Source organism: Euprymna scolopes, chromosome 38 (genome assembly GCF_053919585.1).
Source record: "Euprymna scolopes isolate OS-2025 chromosome 38, ASM5391958v1, whole genome shotgun sequence".
NCBI lineage: Eukaryota > Metazoa > Mollusca > Cephalopoda > Sepiida > Sepiolidae > Euprymna > Euprymna scolopes.
The window spans coordinates 55253870-55274003 of NC_136519.1; the positions used below are offsets into that span (position 1 = coordinate 55253870).

General features: G+C 33.6%; 1 protein-coding gene across 9 annotated transcripts in view; it reads left to right on the forward strand.

Moving 5' to 3' along the window:
* The window catches only part of LOC145263152 (histone deacetylase 5-like), a 506934-nt gene that overhangs the window by 218216 nt on the left and 268584 nt on the right, over positions 1-20134 (forward strand). For all 9 annotated transcript variants that reach the window (XM_080120140.1, XM_080120145.1, XM_080120142.1 and 6 more), the window contains one exon: positions 6798-7035. In XM_080120140.1, coding sequence (XP_079976266.1) covers positions 7032-7035 — 4 coding nt within the window. In that variant the 5' untranslated portion in view covers positions 6798-7031. The remainder of the gene's footprint in view (positions 1-6797; positions 7036-20134) is intronic.

Here is a 20134-nt window from a genome sequence, read left to right on the forward strand (position 1 = left end):
CCCATCCCGAGACAGGTATTTTTTTTAGTTTTCTAGGTATTGCAGAAAAATCCAACACTTAGCAAAACTAAATTGAAATGGACAGAAAAAAAAGTTTGGAGACCGGGCAATTAATTTAGCAACAGTTACATTATTTTTTCAATGTAACTGACATCAGATAAGGTGATCATCTCAAGGCAGGTGCAAAATTAGTTTCACACTTTGGTGATTATGTCCTTTTCCATAGCAGCAAACACCTCCACAGTAGTAGCCTTCAGTGTTGTGTGCATGCTTGGTGGTCTTGACCTTGATCATGCCCAAAAAGAAATAGTAAAGGAGATTGCAGTTGGGTGAGTTGTCATGCCCAGTGACTATTGGTTAGGAACACTGTTGAGCAGCCACACCTGGGTGGTCTTGGCATTGAATGCGAGAGTGGATTCCTGCTGGAAAATGTAGGAGCATCCAGCAGTGATCCCCTCAATCTAGGGCTTCACCACACTCACCAAAATCTAATATTTTATTTATTTTTTGTCAAGTGTCGAATTTTGCTGCAATACTCTTTGTGTGTATATAGGCTGCCCTGCGTTGGCCGGTAGTAAAATACGTGTATTATATTTCAATTAATACAGAATTATTTATTATGAACAGAAATACGATAGTAACGTTAAATTCCTTAAAAAAAAAAAAAAAAAAAAGAAAGAAAAACAGGAAGAAACTGAGACATGTGCATGCGGTTGTTTTTTTTTTTTTGTTTTTTTTCTAAACAATTCATTTCTTGTAAGTAAAAAAAATAAATAAATAAAATTACTCCAGCTGAGATGGAAACCAAAACCTAAAGACAATGAGTCAACAATTAGGCCAGCTTAACACGATTTTAAAAAAATGTTTTCAAAACTACTTATTCTTAACATAAGTAATCTGCCATGTGACCGATTCATGCATGTGCATTCGTGAAACAGTTAATAGATAAAAATCCAATGACTCCTACGTACCAATTTTTCAATTTTAACCCCTTAGCAGCCCTTTTTTCCAGATGAAAATCTATTACAATTTTCCACGTGTCTGAATATCCTATATACCAAATTTCAAGTCTGTAGATTAAAAATTCATTGAGTATATAGGTTGAATATTGTCCTCACACACAGATATTCTCACTTTTTATATATATATATATATATATATATATATATATATGTGTGTGTGTGTGTATGTATATTGTGACTACATTTTTGTAGAGAAACTGCATATAAAAGGATCAATGCAACAAAAGTACACAATACGTTGTTAATTGCACATATTCATAATTTTCTTTTTATGTTCATTAATTTTAATTTAAAATATTTTTATTCAAGAGTATCATTTGATAAATTCTAGCCTTCAAAAGGTGGCATGGTTAATAATTATGAACATAGTCTTTCATACTAATAATATAAATTAGGAAAACAAAAAATTTAATACGTTTTAAGAAAGAGAGGTAACTTCTCCACTCATATCTATATCAAATTAAGTATGTGCATATGTTTGTATATTTGTATCTAACAATGGCATAATCCCATTACATCTAAAAAAAAAAGACACTGAAGTGCAACTTTGAATGTTTACACATGTATTCATTTCAACAGTTAACATGGTGAATCTTTTTAACACGAGTTAAGATGTTAACAGTAAAGATCAACCTAGATTTTTATTTTAAAGTAAATCATGAAAGAACTTCGATTTGGTCCATGTAAAAGCTTTTAAGATGGTAAATTTTCTAATTTCCAACAGACTTTAAACGGTCATTTGGTAACTAATTGAGCTACAAATATAATTTCAGTGCCATTGTATATGTTTTACAAATATGTATGTACCCACATTCCAAGATTTTTGACATTATGAAAATAAAATTTTGGTTTGGGATACCTACTTGAAAGTATTTTTTATATTTTGCTTCTCTCTCTCCCTCTCCCTATAACTCTCTGACGTCACCTGGACAATCCTGAAATTTAAATGATCTAATTGTAAAAAAAAATTTATATATTTTAATATTAGTTATTGTTGCATGATCATTTTCAGTTCTTATCCGGCTGAATTTATAATTTCTTAATGTAGGTTCAATGATCTATATTTTTTCTTATATGCGACATTCAGTTTATTACGGGATTGAGGGTAAAACAAATTTGTCCCCTTTGCAACAGATGAGCATGAATCAACCTGGATTTGAAACTGAGACATGTGCATGCGGTTGTTTTTTTTTTTTCCTGGCCTGGAATTTATATTGTATAAATCCTAGAATATATGGAAAAATATGCTGGAAAATTCTGAAATTTTAATTTCAAACTTGACTGGCAACCCTACTACACTTTGATACAGGGATAGCTGATGAGGGAGAAGCCTTCAGGTTGTCCCCGACTATTAAACTAATGTGATGTGCTATTAACACTGGATGGGCTGTGCCAGCTTCTTTCAAAGAAGGATGAATATCAAATTCACAAACATTCCTCAGTCGTATGGTAAGATATCATACAGTTCCTAGCATTCCCAAATGATCTCCCGTCTGCTACTGGCCAAGCTCTGTTACTAAACTTTAGTGCTCTGACCAGAATTATGCCTTGACTAGTTTAGTTTACATCTAGCAGCTGTGTTGTAAATTTATGTGTGTGTGTGTGTGTGTGTGTGTGTGTCCAGCAAGATCACCCAAGTCTACATGCAGAGTTGATTAATTTGGAGGAATAAAATATGTGAAAACTTCCAATCCTTTCATTATCTATTGACTCTGAAAAGAAACGGTTCAAACAAGATGGCGGAAGAAGCCAGTCAAGAATGCAACGTTAGGCCACATTTTCAGATGCTTCTTCAAATAATGCATTAACCAAGAATCTCAGCCTGCCCAACTTGAAGCCACACAATCCCTAATGGATTAAAGAAAAACAAAAGAAATCAATAAGCAGTCAAATGCACAATTTGTTGAAAGATTTATTTTAAGTTTATTAATGAGTCATCAGTTAGCAAGGCTCAAAGCCGCTCAAGGATAAGTTTTAATGAGATTGATGTATTGAGAATAATGAATGGCATAAAAAAGTTTGATTACTTATGAGTAAGGTTGGTAACAAGTATTTGTTGTACATGTGATTTGAAGATGGCCATGTAGTAGTCTGCAAATAAGCAATCCCTTGGCAGTATGTTCTACAAATGGGAACTTCTTTGAAAAAATTTTTAAAAAAATGGAAATATGACCTGATGCTATGCAGTTGTCCTGTCGTACAACTACACATATCAAATTCCTGAAAATCGGTTGCAATTTTGAAATTCATAAACAAAATATTAAATTATTGCCATTTCATCACCACCATCATCCTCCTCCTGCAAAAAAAAAAAAAAAAAAAAAGATTAATCATGGTTTGTCTCTAAAATCTAACTCTCACTTGCTTGGTTTAAACTGATTGATCTGAAAATTCAAGAACATATGTTCATATGACATTTTTTTTTTTATGTGGCGCATATCTTTTTCTGCAACCTTCCACCATACCTTTCAGACTTGCTAGATCAGAAATCGATTATTTTATTCTTTTGTATTTTTTCTGAGTTAATAAAAAGATCATAAATTAAAAAAAATCAATCACTTTAGCATGTTTCAAAAAGTTTACATTTTTCTATGTTCAATTTTAGATTGGATGTTTCTGAATTTTTGAGATGAGGATTGATAATTTATTTGGATTATTCAGACTATCATTCTTATTTTCGATGTTCTTCCAATGTTTCAGCGGATATAATTTCTAACAGTCTTCAGGTGCATCTTTTCAAACTCTGGACTCTGTATGCAACCCTTTATCCATCGGAGTAGCTTGCTGTTCTTCTGTCTGACCTGATTGGATGGAAATAATTTGTAATTCTTAGTATAGCTCACATTGAGCATTGAACTTTCAGAAAACTGTTTGGTTAGAACTTATAACTTAGCACTTTTATCTGTTATGCCACAGGTATTTTAGATTGTACTTTACAGTCAAACATGCTTTTTTCAATCAAGTAAAACTCAGTTTTAAGCTCACAGTATCTTGGGATATGAAATTTCAGGAGTACAGTAGAACCATGGGATATGGCATTAATCCATTCAGAGTGAAATCCCATATGGTGGGGCTAAGCAAAATTTTATACAGTACATATTAAAAATTAGTAACAAAATACAGTACAGTATATAATACACATGTATATAATCAAATAACATAAATAACACCATAAGGCGGGGTAAATACAGTAACCAGGAGCCAGAAAAACATATTCTACATCATAACCTGAAAAAAACGTATCCCAGGGTCACCGTATCCCGAGGTTATACTGTCTTGATGATGGAGCTATCTAATCTTGTATAGGGTTCATGTATCAAAATATTTCTTGTTTTATTTGATAAATTTTACTTGAATTTATTTTCCATTTTATCAAGTTGTTTTGATGCAAGACATTTTCTTTCATCAACCTGTAGTAACACTGAATTAGATTGAGAAGTTTTGTAGGAACAGTCTGCTTTCTTGCAGGAAGCATGAGAGGGAGTTTCTATGAACAGAATCAAAGATAGCAACATCATCAATAAAAATAGCAACATCATCAATAAAAACAACTGCTGATGAACTCTGCACTGTTTGAAGATGCTTAAAAAATTGAAAATTTAGTCAACACAGTCCCTTCTTGGACAAAATCCGCCCTATATCTGGTATTTATGGAACCTTTTTAGAAAACCTTTGGCATTGCATCGATAATGCTGATACTCCTGTAATTCAAGCAAAGTTTCCAGCCTCCTTTTTGTGGAAAGCTAAGAAGATTGCTTTACTATAGTCACCAAGGATGACCTTAGTTACCTACCATGCATTAAAGGCATGATGCAACCATGCAGCAAATACCTGCTGCGATTGCACGTCACATGAGCATATGTATCAACACATCAAAGACTAGGATTTTATCATGCTTAGTTTCTTTAGTATTCTAGGGACCACTGTCTTTGGCACTATTTTGGTGAAGTCATTACTTTGGGTTGACTGTCTTATCTAGACAAGAGATGGTGGAGATCATTCATAGAGTTGGGCTGCTAGATCCACCTTTCTGTGCTTCCAGTGGACCTTGTAAGGATGTTGGTTGATTTTAATATCAACAAAGATGTGATTGCCAAATTGTTGTCCAGTTTATCCTTCTCTGTGGCTGAAAGACCTGGCCAATTGAGGTGATCAATTGGTGAAAGTTGTAAGTTTTTAACAATGACTGCCTTTAGTGCGTCTTATGTTGCTGGCAGACTGATCGTGTCCTAACTACTGTTCTTCACTGATACCTTGATCTAAGTGTCTGCCATCTGTCTTTTGTTGCAGCAATGTCTTTGATGATTTCGATATGTAGCTTGTGGTCCAAAGGTTGAATTTGTGATGTAATCCTCCCTATCTCTTTGGGTAGCGCAAGCATATTAGTAGACAGTTAAGGACCAAGATAACAACTATCAAGAAGGACTCTGAGTTCCCAGTTCTTGGGTCTACAAGTAGTCATCCTCTACGATGGAATTATAGTTGGTTAGCCATCTATGTGACCTTGCTCATAACCTCCATGCATTAGCTGCCATAGTTTAAGATATCAAGGAAGCCAAGGGAGAAGCCAGCTCAACCTGTCCAGGGTGAACGTCATTACAACAACAGCAGGAACATATTTTCTGTTTGAGTTAATGAAGCTAAATTTTCCTGCAATACGGAAATCTGTTGTTCAATTGACCAACTACTATTAAAATCACTCATGATCAGTATAATCTAAATATAAAAATAAATAATATAATTCTATTTTATTGTATATCTTCATAACTTCTTCATTAGAATATGTACATATTGAGAAATAGCATTGCATACATATCCACTTCTTATACCTGAATTTATACCTTCAGTTGCAGACTTAAAAGTCTATCGGATATTGGCTTATGTTCTTCTATTGCAGTGATTTGTTTATGTACAAGAACGTCTTCAAAGAAACAGTTACAATGTTCGAAAAAGAATGTTTTGTTTTCTGAAACGCATTTATAAAATGTTTTTAAAATGAAAAATGTTAACCGTTATAATAGCTGGAATACTTGTCACGAGTTCATAATATTTGGATTGCTATGGGCCCTTTAAAAAAGTGCAAGAGTTGAAACCTTTCTGTATGCTAATATCGATTATTTATTTTTATTTTTTTCTACACGAAATTAAGTAAAAATAGAACTTAACTAACTGAATTTTGGCGATTGAGTTAATTTTGTATTGTTAATCGTATATTCGAGGGATCTAAAAAGATCAACGTTTGTATTATTTGGACTACTATTCTCATCTTGAGTGTTATCAACATGCTGTGGACGATATAACTTCCAACCTTCTGAAGATATGGCTTGTCAAACTAGGGAATTTACACAGAATTTAAAATGGAGCTCTTTAATCTATGGCAGTAGGATATTCTCTTCTGTCACCAATGACTGGGTAAAGTCTTGAGTAATTTGAAATTCTTAGTATTGCCCACACTGGGGATTGAACCTTCAACCTCCAGTTCTTAGAACTTAATTTTGCTTAGTATTTTATCTGTTATGCCAATGTCTTTGTGGTCAATACAAATGATCAATCTTTATTTTAAAAAATAAAAAAAACAAATGACTAAAATGTTTTCAAAATTTCAGTGTTTGTATGTGAATTACCGTATAATTAATACAAAAATAAGACAATTTTTAATGTTTCATGTTTTAAAAATCTTTGAAGATATCACATAACTCAGAACTTTTATTTTGACAAACACCAAATTTCAATTCTACTAAAAATTCACGTTTAATATTTTTTTTTCTTTTTCAGTGAAATGATTTTAGTTTTCTCAACCCATTGTCTCGTTATGAATTAAAAACAAAAAACAAAACAGATGTCTACAAGATCCTTCCTCCCTAAGCTGCCTTCCTCTCCTCGCATCTTCTTATTGTTTACACATTAAAACAAATGAAGAATGGTATCAAATGACCTTGCCATTTGGCATTTAATGAAGAAGAAAGTCCCATGATCCATGACATCAGATGATCCAGTCCATACCAGCTCATGGGTAAGTAGTATAACTTTCCTTTTTTTTTTTTTTTTTTTTTTTTTTTTTTGAGTTCTCACTATGAAATTATTTTAACATGTCAAACGTAAGACAAAGACGCAGAGTGATACTGTTCAAGTGATTAATTTCAGATGATGCAGTGATCGTTTTTCATCAATAAACTGTTCTGATTGGATTAGTATTAATATATTTTATTTTTATTTTTTGGAATCTTTTGAGATGATGCTTCATAATGCGTGTCATCCTCATCTTCACCAATTGTTATTGTTGTTTCATCAAAGTAGGTCGGAGGATTAGTTGGCCAAAATTTGGTGAGACAAGAACTATGAAAGGCAGTAATTACTGAGGATACATTTACAGGGTTCAGCATTCCTATCCTGTCGCGGTTAACCAGTTGAAGAAGGCCAGAGGATGAGTTGGCCGAAACATGGTGAAACAACAACTATTAAGATGAGGATAACAGTTCGCAAAAAATGGATTAGTATTGTTATCATACTTGAGCTGGTGAATTTGTCGTACTTGAAAGTTCTTAGGTTCAGTTCAATTTTGGTTTCAAGTTCAATTTTTCTTTAGTTTTTAAAAAAAATATGAAAAATATGGATTTTGTTGTTTTGATATTGTTGTAGGCTCTATCTTTGAAGTACCTAGTGTCCGTTATGGACTCTGCTATCTGACTGGACTATTATTTGCAAAATGTCTAATAACTTCTAATTTGACTAATCGATTATGGAACATATTTCCTATAAACAAGGTCAGAACGTTCAATCGTGTTTATTATTAATTAATCATTTGTTGAAAACAGTTTGTTTTTTTTAATTTTATTTTTGTGTAAGAATTATGCATTTGATTCTCATATCAAAACTGTTGTAGAATGCGAGTTCATGATTGTCATGAGGCGCTTGCAGGAGATCAGAGCTAGCCATTTTGTCAAGATAACCATGTCTGTATCTATCTGACTGAGCTGGCTTAAAATGGAGAAAATATCACTTGAGTTCCATATGAAAATACCAACATCTCTTCGATTAAAGCAATTGTATTTCATCGTTTCATTAATACAAGAACACAAGACAGATTTGGTTCAGCTTTAACTGTAGACAGAGAATTGAGTTTGAGTGTTCCCTCTCGCCTTCATGGCAATGGACGAATGGCTGTATTTAATGCCTAGGTTACCATAGTGTCTTTTCAGAAACTGTTTGTATTTTAGCATTGAAGTTCAATATGGCTAAAATTAGGAAAGCCGAATATGTGCAGAAGTGTTTAAATTTCCCGGTGTATTTCAATGTGACTTTTAACATTCCTGTTTTAGTGAACCGAACCACAAACTAATCACTACCCAAAATAAATACGAAGAAAGATCTGCTACACTGTAACTGTTTTACTAATAATGAAATGGGGGTGGGGCTCTATAAACGAAACACATATTGAATGAAAGACTCCCGGGTAACGCCGGGTAGGTATAACTAGTCACAGTATGTTTTAATAGAACTGCTGTGTGGAAATGATAACGGCACGGGAACATTTTTAGTGTCAATTTGCCTTGTGAGTTTCAATTATTTGCCAAGTAAATCTTTTGTTGTTTTTTGTTTTTGTTTATTTCGTGCAGAAATATTTTAAATATTTTATGTACGTTGTGTCAATTTCACTTTATTTTCATCCTAACTATTCCGTCTTATTCGCATAGTCATTAGTCGACATTAATCAGAATTGCTGCTTGAAACGTTAGTGAAATTTGAATTTACTTTTCTACTAATGGACGTAAAATGACGCTTTCAGTAATTGGCATGATTATCAATTGAAATTACGATGAAAGAAATAAGAGTAGAAAGATTTTTCTTTCTTTTTCCACTATTGAAATGTTTGCTGGGAGAAGAGGGTCACGATTCAAAATAGCTGACTCAAGTAATTTTTTTGTTGTTGTTTTGCTTTTTGCTTTTTCTTTTAGTTTTTGTTCTTTTCTCTTGTTTTTCGTTTTGGTTTCTCATTCCCTTTTTTTATTTTCTTTGCGTGTTATTCTTTTGCTGTTCCTCTTTTCTTTTTTACGTTTTTCCTTTGTTTTCCCCTTTCCTTTCTTTTTCGCTTTCCTTTCTTTTCCCCTTTCCTTTCTTTTCCCCTTTCCTTTCTTTTCCCCTTTCCTTTCTTTTCCCCTTTCCTTTCTTTTTCGCTTTCCTTTCTTTTTCGCTTTCCTTTCTTTTTCGCTTTCCTTTCTTTTTCGCTTTCCTTTCTTTTTCGCTTTCCTTTCTTTTTCGCTTTCCTTTTTTTTTTCGCTTTCCTTTTTTTTTTCGCTTTCCTTTCTTTTTCGCTTTCCTTTCTTTTTCGCTTTCCTTTTTCATATTTCTTTTTATTTTCCTTTCGACCCCCCCCCTTCAGTTCTTTTCTTACCTTCTCAGTTCTATTCCCTTTTTTCCACTTCTTTTTCTCATTTCTTTCCATTATCTTTTTAGAGAGATTTTGCATCTCAGAGTTTAGTCCATCAGTTTGTCACACTAAATGGTGAAATATCATTTCCATTGCTAAACACACAACGTCAACATAAGTTTCTTGTCTGTCACACTTGAAATAGACGCATCTTAAAACCACTCTTGTTTGTTTCTTCCTTTAACCTCATAAAAATGTGCTGATTAAAATCTCTACTTACACAATCTCTCTCAGTCCTCTTACTCAAATTGACGTAAATTGATAGCACTGTGTAATCTGCTTGCGAATATCGAAGTTGAAGGCACAGTGATTCAAAATGCCTCTCCTCCAACTCCACAATTCATTTCATCACTTCCGGCTTTATAAAGAATGGACACATATTGAATAAAATTAACCAAATTTGAACAAGAAAAGAAAATTACTATCATTACTTAATATCTAACTATCAAAATAAATTATCTTACTGTGTGTATATATATATATATATAGAGAGAGAGAGCGAAAGAGTAAAGTATGAAAATATATTTATGGCAATTAAGCTACACAAAAGCGTCCTCATTTCATCCTCACAGGTTATAGTGTGATACTTTACTACTAATACGGCATAATTACGTTGACACACTCGTTATCGTCCAATCACCGAAGTTAAGCTATGTTGAGCCTGGTCAGTATTAAAATGGGTGACCATCTGGGAATTCCAGGTGCTGTATGTGCTCTCCGCTTATCTCAGCATTGTTTTCGGTCAGTTTTGGGCTACTCTTTGCAGAGCCGATTCAAGAGAGATGTGGTTGCAGATTCCACAACCCTTGTCTCACAATTAACACATGCAACTTCAATGCGGCAATACTAGCAACTACCTCAAGCCAGGATTAAAACTTAACCACCTAGGCGACAGTCTGCACTTCTAATCTTTTACACCATTTTGTTGCTGCTAAGATGGGCATGTGAAATTCTAATAATAAAATATGTATATATTCTCCGAATGAAATGGTTTTGCACCTCTTATGTCTTGTTTACAACTGTGTCTCATGATACTAAACCTTATTGTTAGAATCCTTGTTCTAATTTTGATCAAAAGTTACCTGATTTCGATTCTAGAAAATATCTAAAATTTATGGCTTAAGTTCATGAGATTCTTCAGGAAAAATTAAAGGAAATCTTAATTGTTGTCTAATGATGAAATTGAATGCAAAACTGAAATATTTGAATTTAAAAAATATTCTTTTCCAAAGTAAGATGCATAACACACGCAAGTATTTCCAAGTGCAATTGAATTTTTTGTTCTCCTAGGAAATGAATAATCTATTTAATTCTAAAACTCTGATAACCTTGTTTGGTAGATCGTTTTCACACTGAGAGGACAATAGAAGAATGATGAGCCGACAAGTGTTGGGAGGAAAGGAATAGGGAGTGTATTAAAGACAAAACTTCTCATAATCTGTCAGGGAAGTAAATTTTTCATATTATCTTCAATCACACCCTAAAATAAATTTTAGCATTGATAGGTCAGAAGACAAAAGTCATGAAATTTTTTTTTTAAATAATGATAATAATAATAATAAGCAAAAATAATAAGCAAAAGAAAAAAAAATTTTTTTTTTTTTTTTTTTTAATAAACTAGCAGGGTTACCCGACGTTGCCCAGGGGAATAGTAATTTATTTTTATCCATAACAATTGATTTTTTTTAATTTTTTTTTTTGTCACACGGGAGGTAAATGTTACTGTAAAAAGCGAAACACCTAATCTCGATAAAATTTGTGGGAAAAAAAGTTAAATCTTAATTGAATAAGAAATAAGTGAGGAAAATTATACAAGTACAAAAAGAAAATATGCTAATGTTGGGGTGGTACCTCCACAGATTCTGACAATGAACTATTCCTGACGTAATTTCCAGTAAGCAGATTCTGCTTTCCAGTCAGTCTCGACCTAAGACTCAGAGGGAGAGTCGTAACATTACTTGTTCTTTAGTTGGGGTTCCCACTCAACTAACGTACTTGTTTGTATTTCTATTAATATACAGGGTGTCCACAAAGTCTGTCTACATTATGTAGCCAGACTTTGTGGAAGCATCCTGTAGATTATGTAGCAAAACTTTGTGGGCACCCTGTGTGTGTGTGTGTGTGTGTGTGTGTGTGTCTATATATATATATATATATATATATATATATATATATATATATATATATTGTTACATACAGGCCGGGGCAATATTTAAATGTAACAATAAAATGCAATAAAGTACAAACACAGGGGTATGGATGGGCATTTATGGATAGCAAACGCTTATCACAGGCAGACAAATCTTCTGCAGTAGGGGTATGTTCACGGGTCCCAGATTGGGTTCAATTTTCCTTTTTTTATACAAAAAAGGTTTGAAACAAATAAAACAATTATTTTCTGTAAGACAGGCGGATACAAAATAAACACAAAAATCGAACACAATGAAATTTGCAAGAGATAACGAAACAAACACTTTCAAATCATATAAAACTAAATTTATTAATGATAAGGGGAAAGAAAGATTTAACAAAAACAAATATATTCAAAGCTAATGGGATTGGGGAATATTTTTAACATACTAACTGAAAGAGAATCCTATAACAGAAAGACCAAAGGTAACCGGCAGTAACCAGTCCACACGAGGAAAAGTCCAATCTCTAGCTCGACAAAGAAAGTAAATTTTTTTTTTTTTTTTTCACTTACAGTCAATTCTTTTCTTTTAACAATTTGCAATTGCTGCAGTTAGTCCAAATAAAATCTTTTGTGAGGGAAGAAATATTCCAACCCAAATCCAGTCTCTCGACGCTGTGCGACACATTTCAGTTCCGCGTGGGAGATACAAGTTCCAACGATGATTTCGCAGATATTTCTGGTTTGTTTCTTTTCTTTTTAGACATGTGTGTCGGCATCCGTTTTGGGTTATCCAAAATAACTTTATCGAGGGATTAATTTAGATATCTTTTTTTTTTTTCCGTCTTTGCCAAACTTTTTTCCATAACTCCTCGCACGAGGGAATTATTACATTTTTTTTTTTTTTTTTTTTTTTTTTTTTTTCGCCCCTTGATTCTAAAAATAAAATTGACGAAATCCAGTTCTTTCCTTATTCTGCTTCTTGGCACGGCGCGGTCACTGAGTGCGTTGACCAGATAACGACCTGTCGCTTGCCTTCATATTGGAGGAGGTGGGAGGTGTTTGGTGCTGACGTCGACCGAACGTTTTTCAACTCCCTCGGTCTCTGTTTCTCTTTTCCTTTTCTCTCTCCCTCTTTCTTCGTGGGTGATGAAATCTGTGGTGGGTTTTTTCCTCTGCTTCCGAGATCGGATCGCGGTGTAGTAACTGTTCCGCTGTCACATGTCACCCTCTCTGTCCTCGGCCAAGGAAAGAGAATCTCTCCAGACTGATTTTAATATTAGGTTTTGGGTGGATTCTCGTTCAGTCAGAACATGGCAATCAAATATTTACTATATGCTACTAATAGAATACTAAAACAATACTTGCTGTCGAGGTGGCTGTTTATGACACACACTCACACACACATATATATATATATATATACACACACACACACACACACACAGGATGCGCCCTGTATTATTCATTTCATGGCTTCCGAGTCTTCTTGTTATTCTTTCAGCAGTTACACCACAACAGCTAGATAATTTCCTTCCACCCACCTCTCTCTCCTAAATGTGTAAATAAAGTATTTATGTGCCCATAGATTAATGGATTTTAGTCACAAATATATTATGAACAAAAAGAATTAAGTGAAAGGAATTCTTTCCTTTCACTTTTTATTATTAGTTGTAAAGTTAATCTTCCTTATAAAAATATATTTGCATACGTGATTATTTTTTACTTTCTTTATTATCATCAATTATTATTAAGATTAAACCTTTGCTCATAAAATTAAATTTGTATGCATGATTATTAAAGTGATCTGGACACTAGTACGTTTACTTTTATTATGTAGATAAGAATGTTTTTTTGAATAGACGATTTTTTTTCAAATCTAATTCATAAATAAAAAAAAAATATACTTTTTCAATTATTGATTTTAACGTTTGCAATCAATTGGCACTAATGTATGTCATGATGTTGAACCAATGCATCACAAGTGATCAGTTAGTATCTTATTTGCCTCCTCTCCGAAAGGTTAGACACAAAAGTAAGGTGTGGTTTAGAAAATCCAGCTCACTAGGATAAATGCACCCTTGCCTACAAAAAATGCGTGAGCAGCCCTGTTCACATTTCAGGTGATTACTAATAAACTAACCCCTTCTCAGAAAGAAGGCAAAACCTGAGAATCGATCTCCTAGGACTTAACAGAAACATACCTCAGATCGACAGCAACAGTCATTTTTTAAGTACCCCCCCCTCCGGACTCTTACAAACACCTGCTCATATATGCTGGTCAAGTAAGCATCAGTATAGTTTTAAGATTAGCAGCATGGAACTTCATGAAACAGAGTTATTGGCTAGGGAAGCCATCACCTTCTCCTCGTACCATCAAGGAATCCTCTATTACATACAAAAATTTTAAAAAATTAAATTTTGAAAACTTTTCAGAATTATTTGCTCATTGCAATGATATGAGAATGATACAGCGAATGTGTAACATGAGTCTTAAAGACAAACTTAGATCTGATGACCTCAGGAGATGTGTGCAAAACAGGAGACTTTGTTGGTTTGGTCACACTAAATGAATGAATGAGAATGCTTGGAGTAGTTGATGTAGATCAGTTGAGATAGCAGTCATTTGGCAGAAGACCACCAAGGAAAGACCTGGTCAGATATGATAGCTGTGAAATCAATTTGTAAAGCGCAGTCAGCATTTAAAACGGTCATTAAACTGAATATAGTGATGATTATTTTTTTTCTAGCTAAAAAATTGTTTTTTAATTCTATACATTTAAATGGAGTGATGTGGGCAATATGTTTTCATGAAGATTGTGATTGCAATAGTCAATTACCCTCAGAAAATAAATCCAGATTTTGGGACACATTGCTTTTTTGTGTTAATGCTGTTGTCTGTGATTATGTCCATCACCCAAAATAATTGTGTTGGTGACAAGACAAAAGCAAACACATTTTCTTTCAAGCAAGTTTGAGGCAAAAGTGAATGTTATGATGGACTGTTTCGAATTTAGCATTTCTACTTGGAATTGTCTTTGTGATTTTTTTTTTAATTTTGTTTTCTTTTTATTGTTTTATTTTCTCTCACTCCCCCTCCTTCCCAAGTAGAAATGGGTTGGGTTTAATACAGACCACCAGGTTAAATCAGTACAGAAGCTTCAAAGGTATCAATTGCTTTCAACAATTACTTACTTTAATTGCCTTTAAATAGAATTTTTTTGTTTTTGTTTTTGCTTATTTTTATGTGTCAATTTAAGTTAGTTTGATGACTTGTTGAGTTTAGGAGGGAAAAAAGGAGACCACTTAATAAGCTCATTTCACTACACAATCACTTAAGTAGTAATATATATATATATATATATATATATATATATAGTCAGCAAAAAATTATGTGACTGGTTGGAGCTTATTTTTGCTATTATGGGAAGATGGTATCATGGTGATGAACATATGCTGACCCCAACAGAAAAGGTAATGACTGCGAGGATGGTATCATAAAGAACCCTCCCACTCCAAGGAAGGGTTCATGACCACATACAGTACACTACCCCGCTCCCAAATTGAGATAATTATAAGAGGAAAAATATGTGATCGGAAGGAGCATTTGCTGGTATAAATAAAAGATCATGTCAAGGCCATCATTTGGAAGTTTGAGATCAAATTTTTTAACTGTGAAATAACGTGGCAGCGGTCATATTGATTGGTCCATATGGAGCTGAATGTTTCCAGCATGAAACAAAGAAATCTGAGATCAAATCAAGATTACATGCTGAAGCCAAACGCGAAACAATACAAAGAATATTGGAGTTGGAAGCCATGAAAGAACATTGTTGGATGAAATTGATGTTTGTCTCCTCATTTCGATTTTTTTGCATCATCTTGCATGATTTTGATTTTTCAAATTACTCTTCTCATCTTGGATGCTAATCTCACAATATTTTGGCCAATATAACCATCAACCTTCAAGTGAGTCTTGTTTTTACGGAATTTTGAAATGAACCTTTTATTTAATCCACGGAGCATCTATATTATAAATCTTACCTGTCTGTTTAAATGTATATATGTTTGCTTAAAGCTTTCGACAGAGGCGACGGATTTTCACGAGATCGGTATCATTTTGAAGCTTGGCATCTCGAACGACAAATATCAAAAACTTGGCCAAAAACATTAAAAAACATTAGTTTCTTTACCCTCAACTGGGCAGTTTTCTACTAGAAGGGGTCGATTTTTTGCAAGCCATTTTTGCAAGTTATCATGTCAGTTGGAATGACTTAGCCTAATTTTAACTTTCCAAACTTCCAGTCACGTCATGAAGTCACGTTAAGACGTCAGATTTTCTTTCACTTTCTTTTCCGCCTTCGCATCATGGGTTCAAGCCTGCCTGCCTACTACCATTTTTTTTTTTTTTTTTTTCCGCTCAGCACACTCCTCCAAACACCCAGGCAATATCGGAAACCCAGGCTAGTAACTGATATAGTACTAAAGTAATAATCTGTTGTAAGTGACAGTTTTTTGGACGTTGAAGCTTCAATCAGCAATGGAGGCGATATTAAAAATACAATTATGAATTACTCGGTTATGCTTGATGAAACAAGTTATCTTAAATAACATACCATCTTGCATCTTGAAGAAAATTAAGATTTCATTGAGTACTCACTTTAATGTCGTCAAAATTTGGCTACAGTCTGAGTACTTTTTGAACATGCCTTGTGGCAGATGTGATGATCATGAACCTGGATCAAGCAGTGGTGGTCACAATGCTGTCATAAAAGGATCCATCTTTTCCTAGCGTATAGTTTTCAAATTAAAGAAATGGCGAAATCATAGATTACAAGTAAGGATTGAACTCATAACCTATGCGAAACAAAGTGGTTAAATTCACAAGAAAAAGGCAACAAATTATCTCCATTCTCATTGGTAAGGAAAAGAATGAATTGAAGCTATTTAATGTTAAAATCTGTTGACTTAACTCGAGAACCACCCTTCATTGAATCTTTGACTGGGTGGGGAGTGAGGTCTTTTTCTTTTGACTAAAAATTTTTAAACTGAGTTTTTTTTTTTTTTTTTTTTTTTACATATTTGACTTACCGTTTTTACTATCTTTCTTAAATACCTTTTTGTTCAGCTTTTCATCTACTGATTTTTATTTTTGCTCGTCTCTGAAGAGAAGAGAATAAAGACAATATTATCCATAATTAGTGAAACACATGTAAGACAGTAAAGAAAATATAGGTAGTTGCCTCAATTTTGAAAAAAAAAAAAATAATAATTAAAAAAAAATAATTATGTTTGGACTGATTCTTTCCTCTGGTCATTAGAATATAACTTACCAGTATATATGCTCCGAAGCCGAAAACCTAGCTTCATCGAGCTTATTTGGACTATATTTTAAGGAATATATATATATATGTACATCAAAATATATTTTCTTTTATATAAACTCAAAAATATGCACTTCTAGTCCCATTATACAAAACTTAGCAAGTAAAACACATCCCTTTTTCCAATCCCTGAATAAAAAACCATTTCAAGTGGTGAGGAGAATCGAGAAAGCGAATAGTAAATCAAACAGCCATCTAAGACACAAAATAAATTTGAAAAGAAATCTCCCAATCAACGATGGGTCATCAGAAATGATAATTTAATTTTTCTTATATAGTTTATATATTTAATATAAATATTTTAGTAATATATCTAGATAAATGAGTATGAAATCTAGTGAAACAATTTTTCCCTGCTAATTTTGACACAAGGTGTACATTCAAATTTTAATATTGAAGATAAATGCTTGCCTCATTATTTGATCTTCTTGATAAATGCAACTTTCATTTTGAACACATCTACCAAAAATGCTAATTATTGCTTCAGATTTCCAGTGGAAAAATAAGATGTCCTGAAATTTTAAGCTTTCTGCATGCTGTATAATGACGGTTTTATGTAGCCAATAAACGCCTGCTTATCTGTCTCTCCAGCCTACAGCTGGGTAGAAGATATTATGTAGAAGCTTTACTTAATTGTTGTCTTTCTCTTTGCAATCAGACTTGGTTTCTTTATTCAATTTGTCATAACCATTTCATGATCTGTTTTTTTTTTCTTGGAGAAGAGAGGAATAAAATAATCACCAAGAAATTGCTTTACTATCATTTGGAAATCTTGTGATAGTTGTTCATCATTTTGTATGAATATGATGATTTTATTGTTGACATCCGTTTTTTTAATATCTTTTGAGTTGGAATTCTTAATAGAAAGGCAGCAGGTACTTATGGGAGGGACCACATGAAGGTTGCCAACATCCCTAAGTAAAAGTGTTTCTATGGAACGAACTGGATTTGAACTCGGCACATTCAGGTTGTCAGTTCGTGTCATTAACCACTTAGCCACTTTCACTCCCAGTTGTTGCTTTTATGCAAATTGCTAGGATATGAAATTGTAAAAATTGAGGTTCAATATTAACAATGAGTCGGTCTGTCATGCTTTACTTTGAAATAGCATTTTCTCTGGTCTGTCTTTAGTTTGAGATAGCATTTGTTCTCATTTTCTTTGGTCTGTCATTCTTTGAATAGACTTATCTTAAGAAACGCCATTCTTGTTTGATATTCCAAACTGTTAACTAAATGGCTCGATGCAGAAGTAACTCTCTTTAGGACATGCAAGTTTTTAATGTTGTGATATTATAAACATTATTACATTGATCTTTGATTTCGGAGTTAATCGTAAATCAAACCCATCTCCAGAATGCTGCTTCATGTAAAGGGAGAATTTATTGGAGTCAATCTTTGACACTTGTACAACCTCAAGATATGAAATAGTGCCAAAGAGACTAAGATTATTTCTAGATTTTAAATCTGACTTCCATAAGTCGCTGGGTACAATACTGGACAGAACTTGATTAAGATTATATATGGTCTTAAGCAAGTTTAGTCCACTATCAAGCCTCATTTTTGTTTTTTTTATCATTAGTTTTTATTTTGTGGCACTAATTCAGCAAAAAGCATAGCCAACTCTAATTGTACATGTTATTTTGCTGATTGTAAATCTCAGTTATTATCAGGCATGTGTACACCATGTGATATATGGATGTTAAACTTGGTGAGGGTTGATGGCCTGCGTTGCATGGGGATAAATGATATGAGAATGATACAATGGAGGTGCAATGAGATTTAAAGACAGGCTTAGGTCTGATCTCAAAAAGATTAAATCTGGACAGTATAAGGCGATGTGTGCAGGACAAACCCAACACTTAACCTCTGAGAATCACAAGAACATTTTTGCAGCAGGTTCATCATGCCAGCATCCAAAGTCGGTGTTGAACAGTTGCTGATATGCATGAAAAGCAACTATACCGCTTTTAGTTGTCTCATTCTGGGAATACCATGGAAAGACAGGATACCTAACACTTTTCTGACAATACAGACTATATTGGTTGAGCCATGTCCACCATATGCAAGTTAGTTTCATTTTGAAGATCTCTTACACATATAGAAAGAGAGAGTACCTCTGGAAAGTGACTAGCCAGGGCTGCGGTACCACAATGTTGTGATACACAATATATAGATGCTGTGGACATAAACACATTCTAGGAGAATCTGAAATGCAACGTACCCAAATGGTGAAGAACTTTGCTCAAACATCTTATCAGGGTAGGAGAGGATTACACAAGTCACCAGACATGTAGGCCCTCAGAAGGTAAAGTATGGTCTTCAGCAGACCAGGGATCTTGCTGCTAAGACCTTCGTCACTCTTACTTTTACAGCCATATCAATGTCCAGCAAAGCACACACCTGATCAACTCTAACCAATGGAGGTCTACTAATATCTTGTGATTTCAGTCTCCCCCCTCTCTTTCCCCCTCCTTCTCTTTTTCTGGTCTGTCTGTCCCTCTCTCTCTCCCTCTCAACACCTGCGTGCACATGTGCAAATGTCGTTTGATAAACACAAGGTAGTTGGTTATGTTGTGGCCTCACCAATTATGAATGGAGGGTAAAATAGTGTTGATAAAACAAGATTTGCATGTCATGAACACTTGTGCATTCGATCATCAATAGAAAATACCCACCAGTTGTTTATTCAAACCAATTGGAGGATATCGGATGAGCTTTATATAATTCACCTCTACTAACTTGAATTAAGCAGGAAAATTAATTGTATTCCCACCCCTTATCTATTTTATTATTCAACACTTATTTGCTATAAGGCGTGTGTGTATATATATATATATATATATATATATATATATATATATAAGATGATGTAACATCACAAAATACAATTGCAACTACTTTTCCAATTTTTTGGATCTACGTAATCATGCCCATAGTCCTTTTTTTCTTTTAAAGTTGAGTTCCTATTCTTGTGAAGAGTCAGGGCAGAAAAGATTTAAAAATTCACATTAATAATTATATGAATGAATCTACACTACTAAACAGGTGCTATCAAGAATGGAACATTTTTAACATGCTGGAAAAAATAAGCAGTAAGATGGACAGCATCTTGGAATTTGGAATATACTTTTTGTCCTGTATTTGTATGTGCTCTGTAGTTGCCACGAGC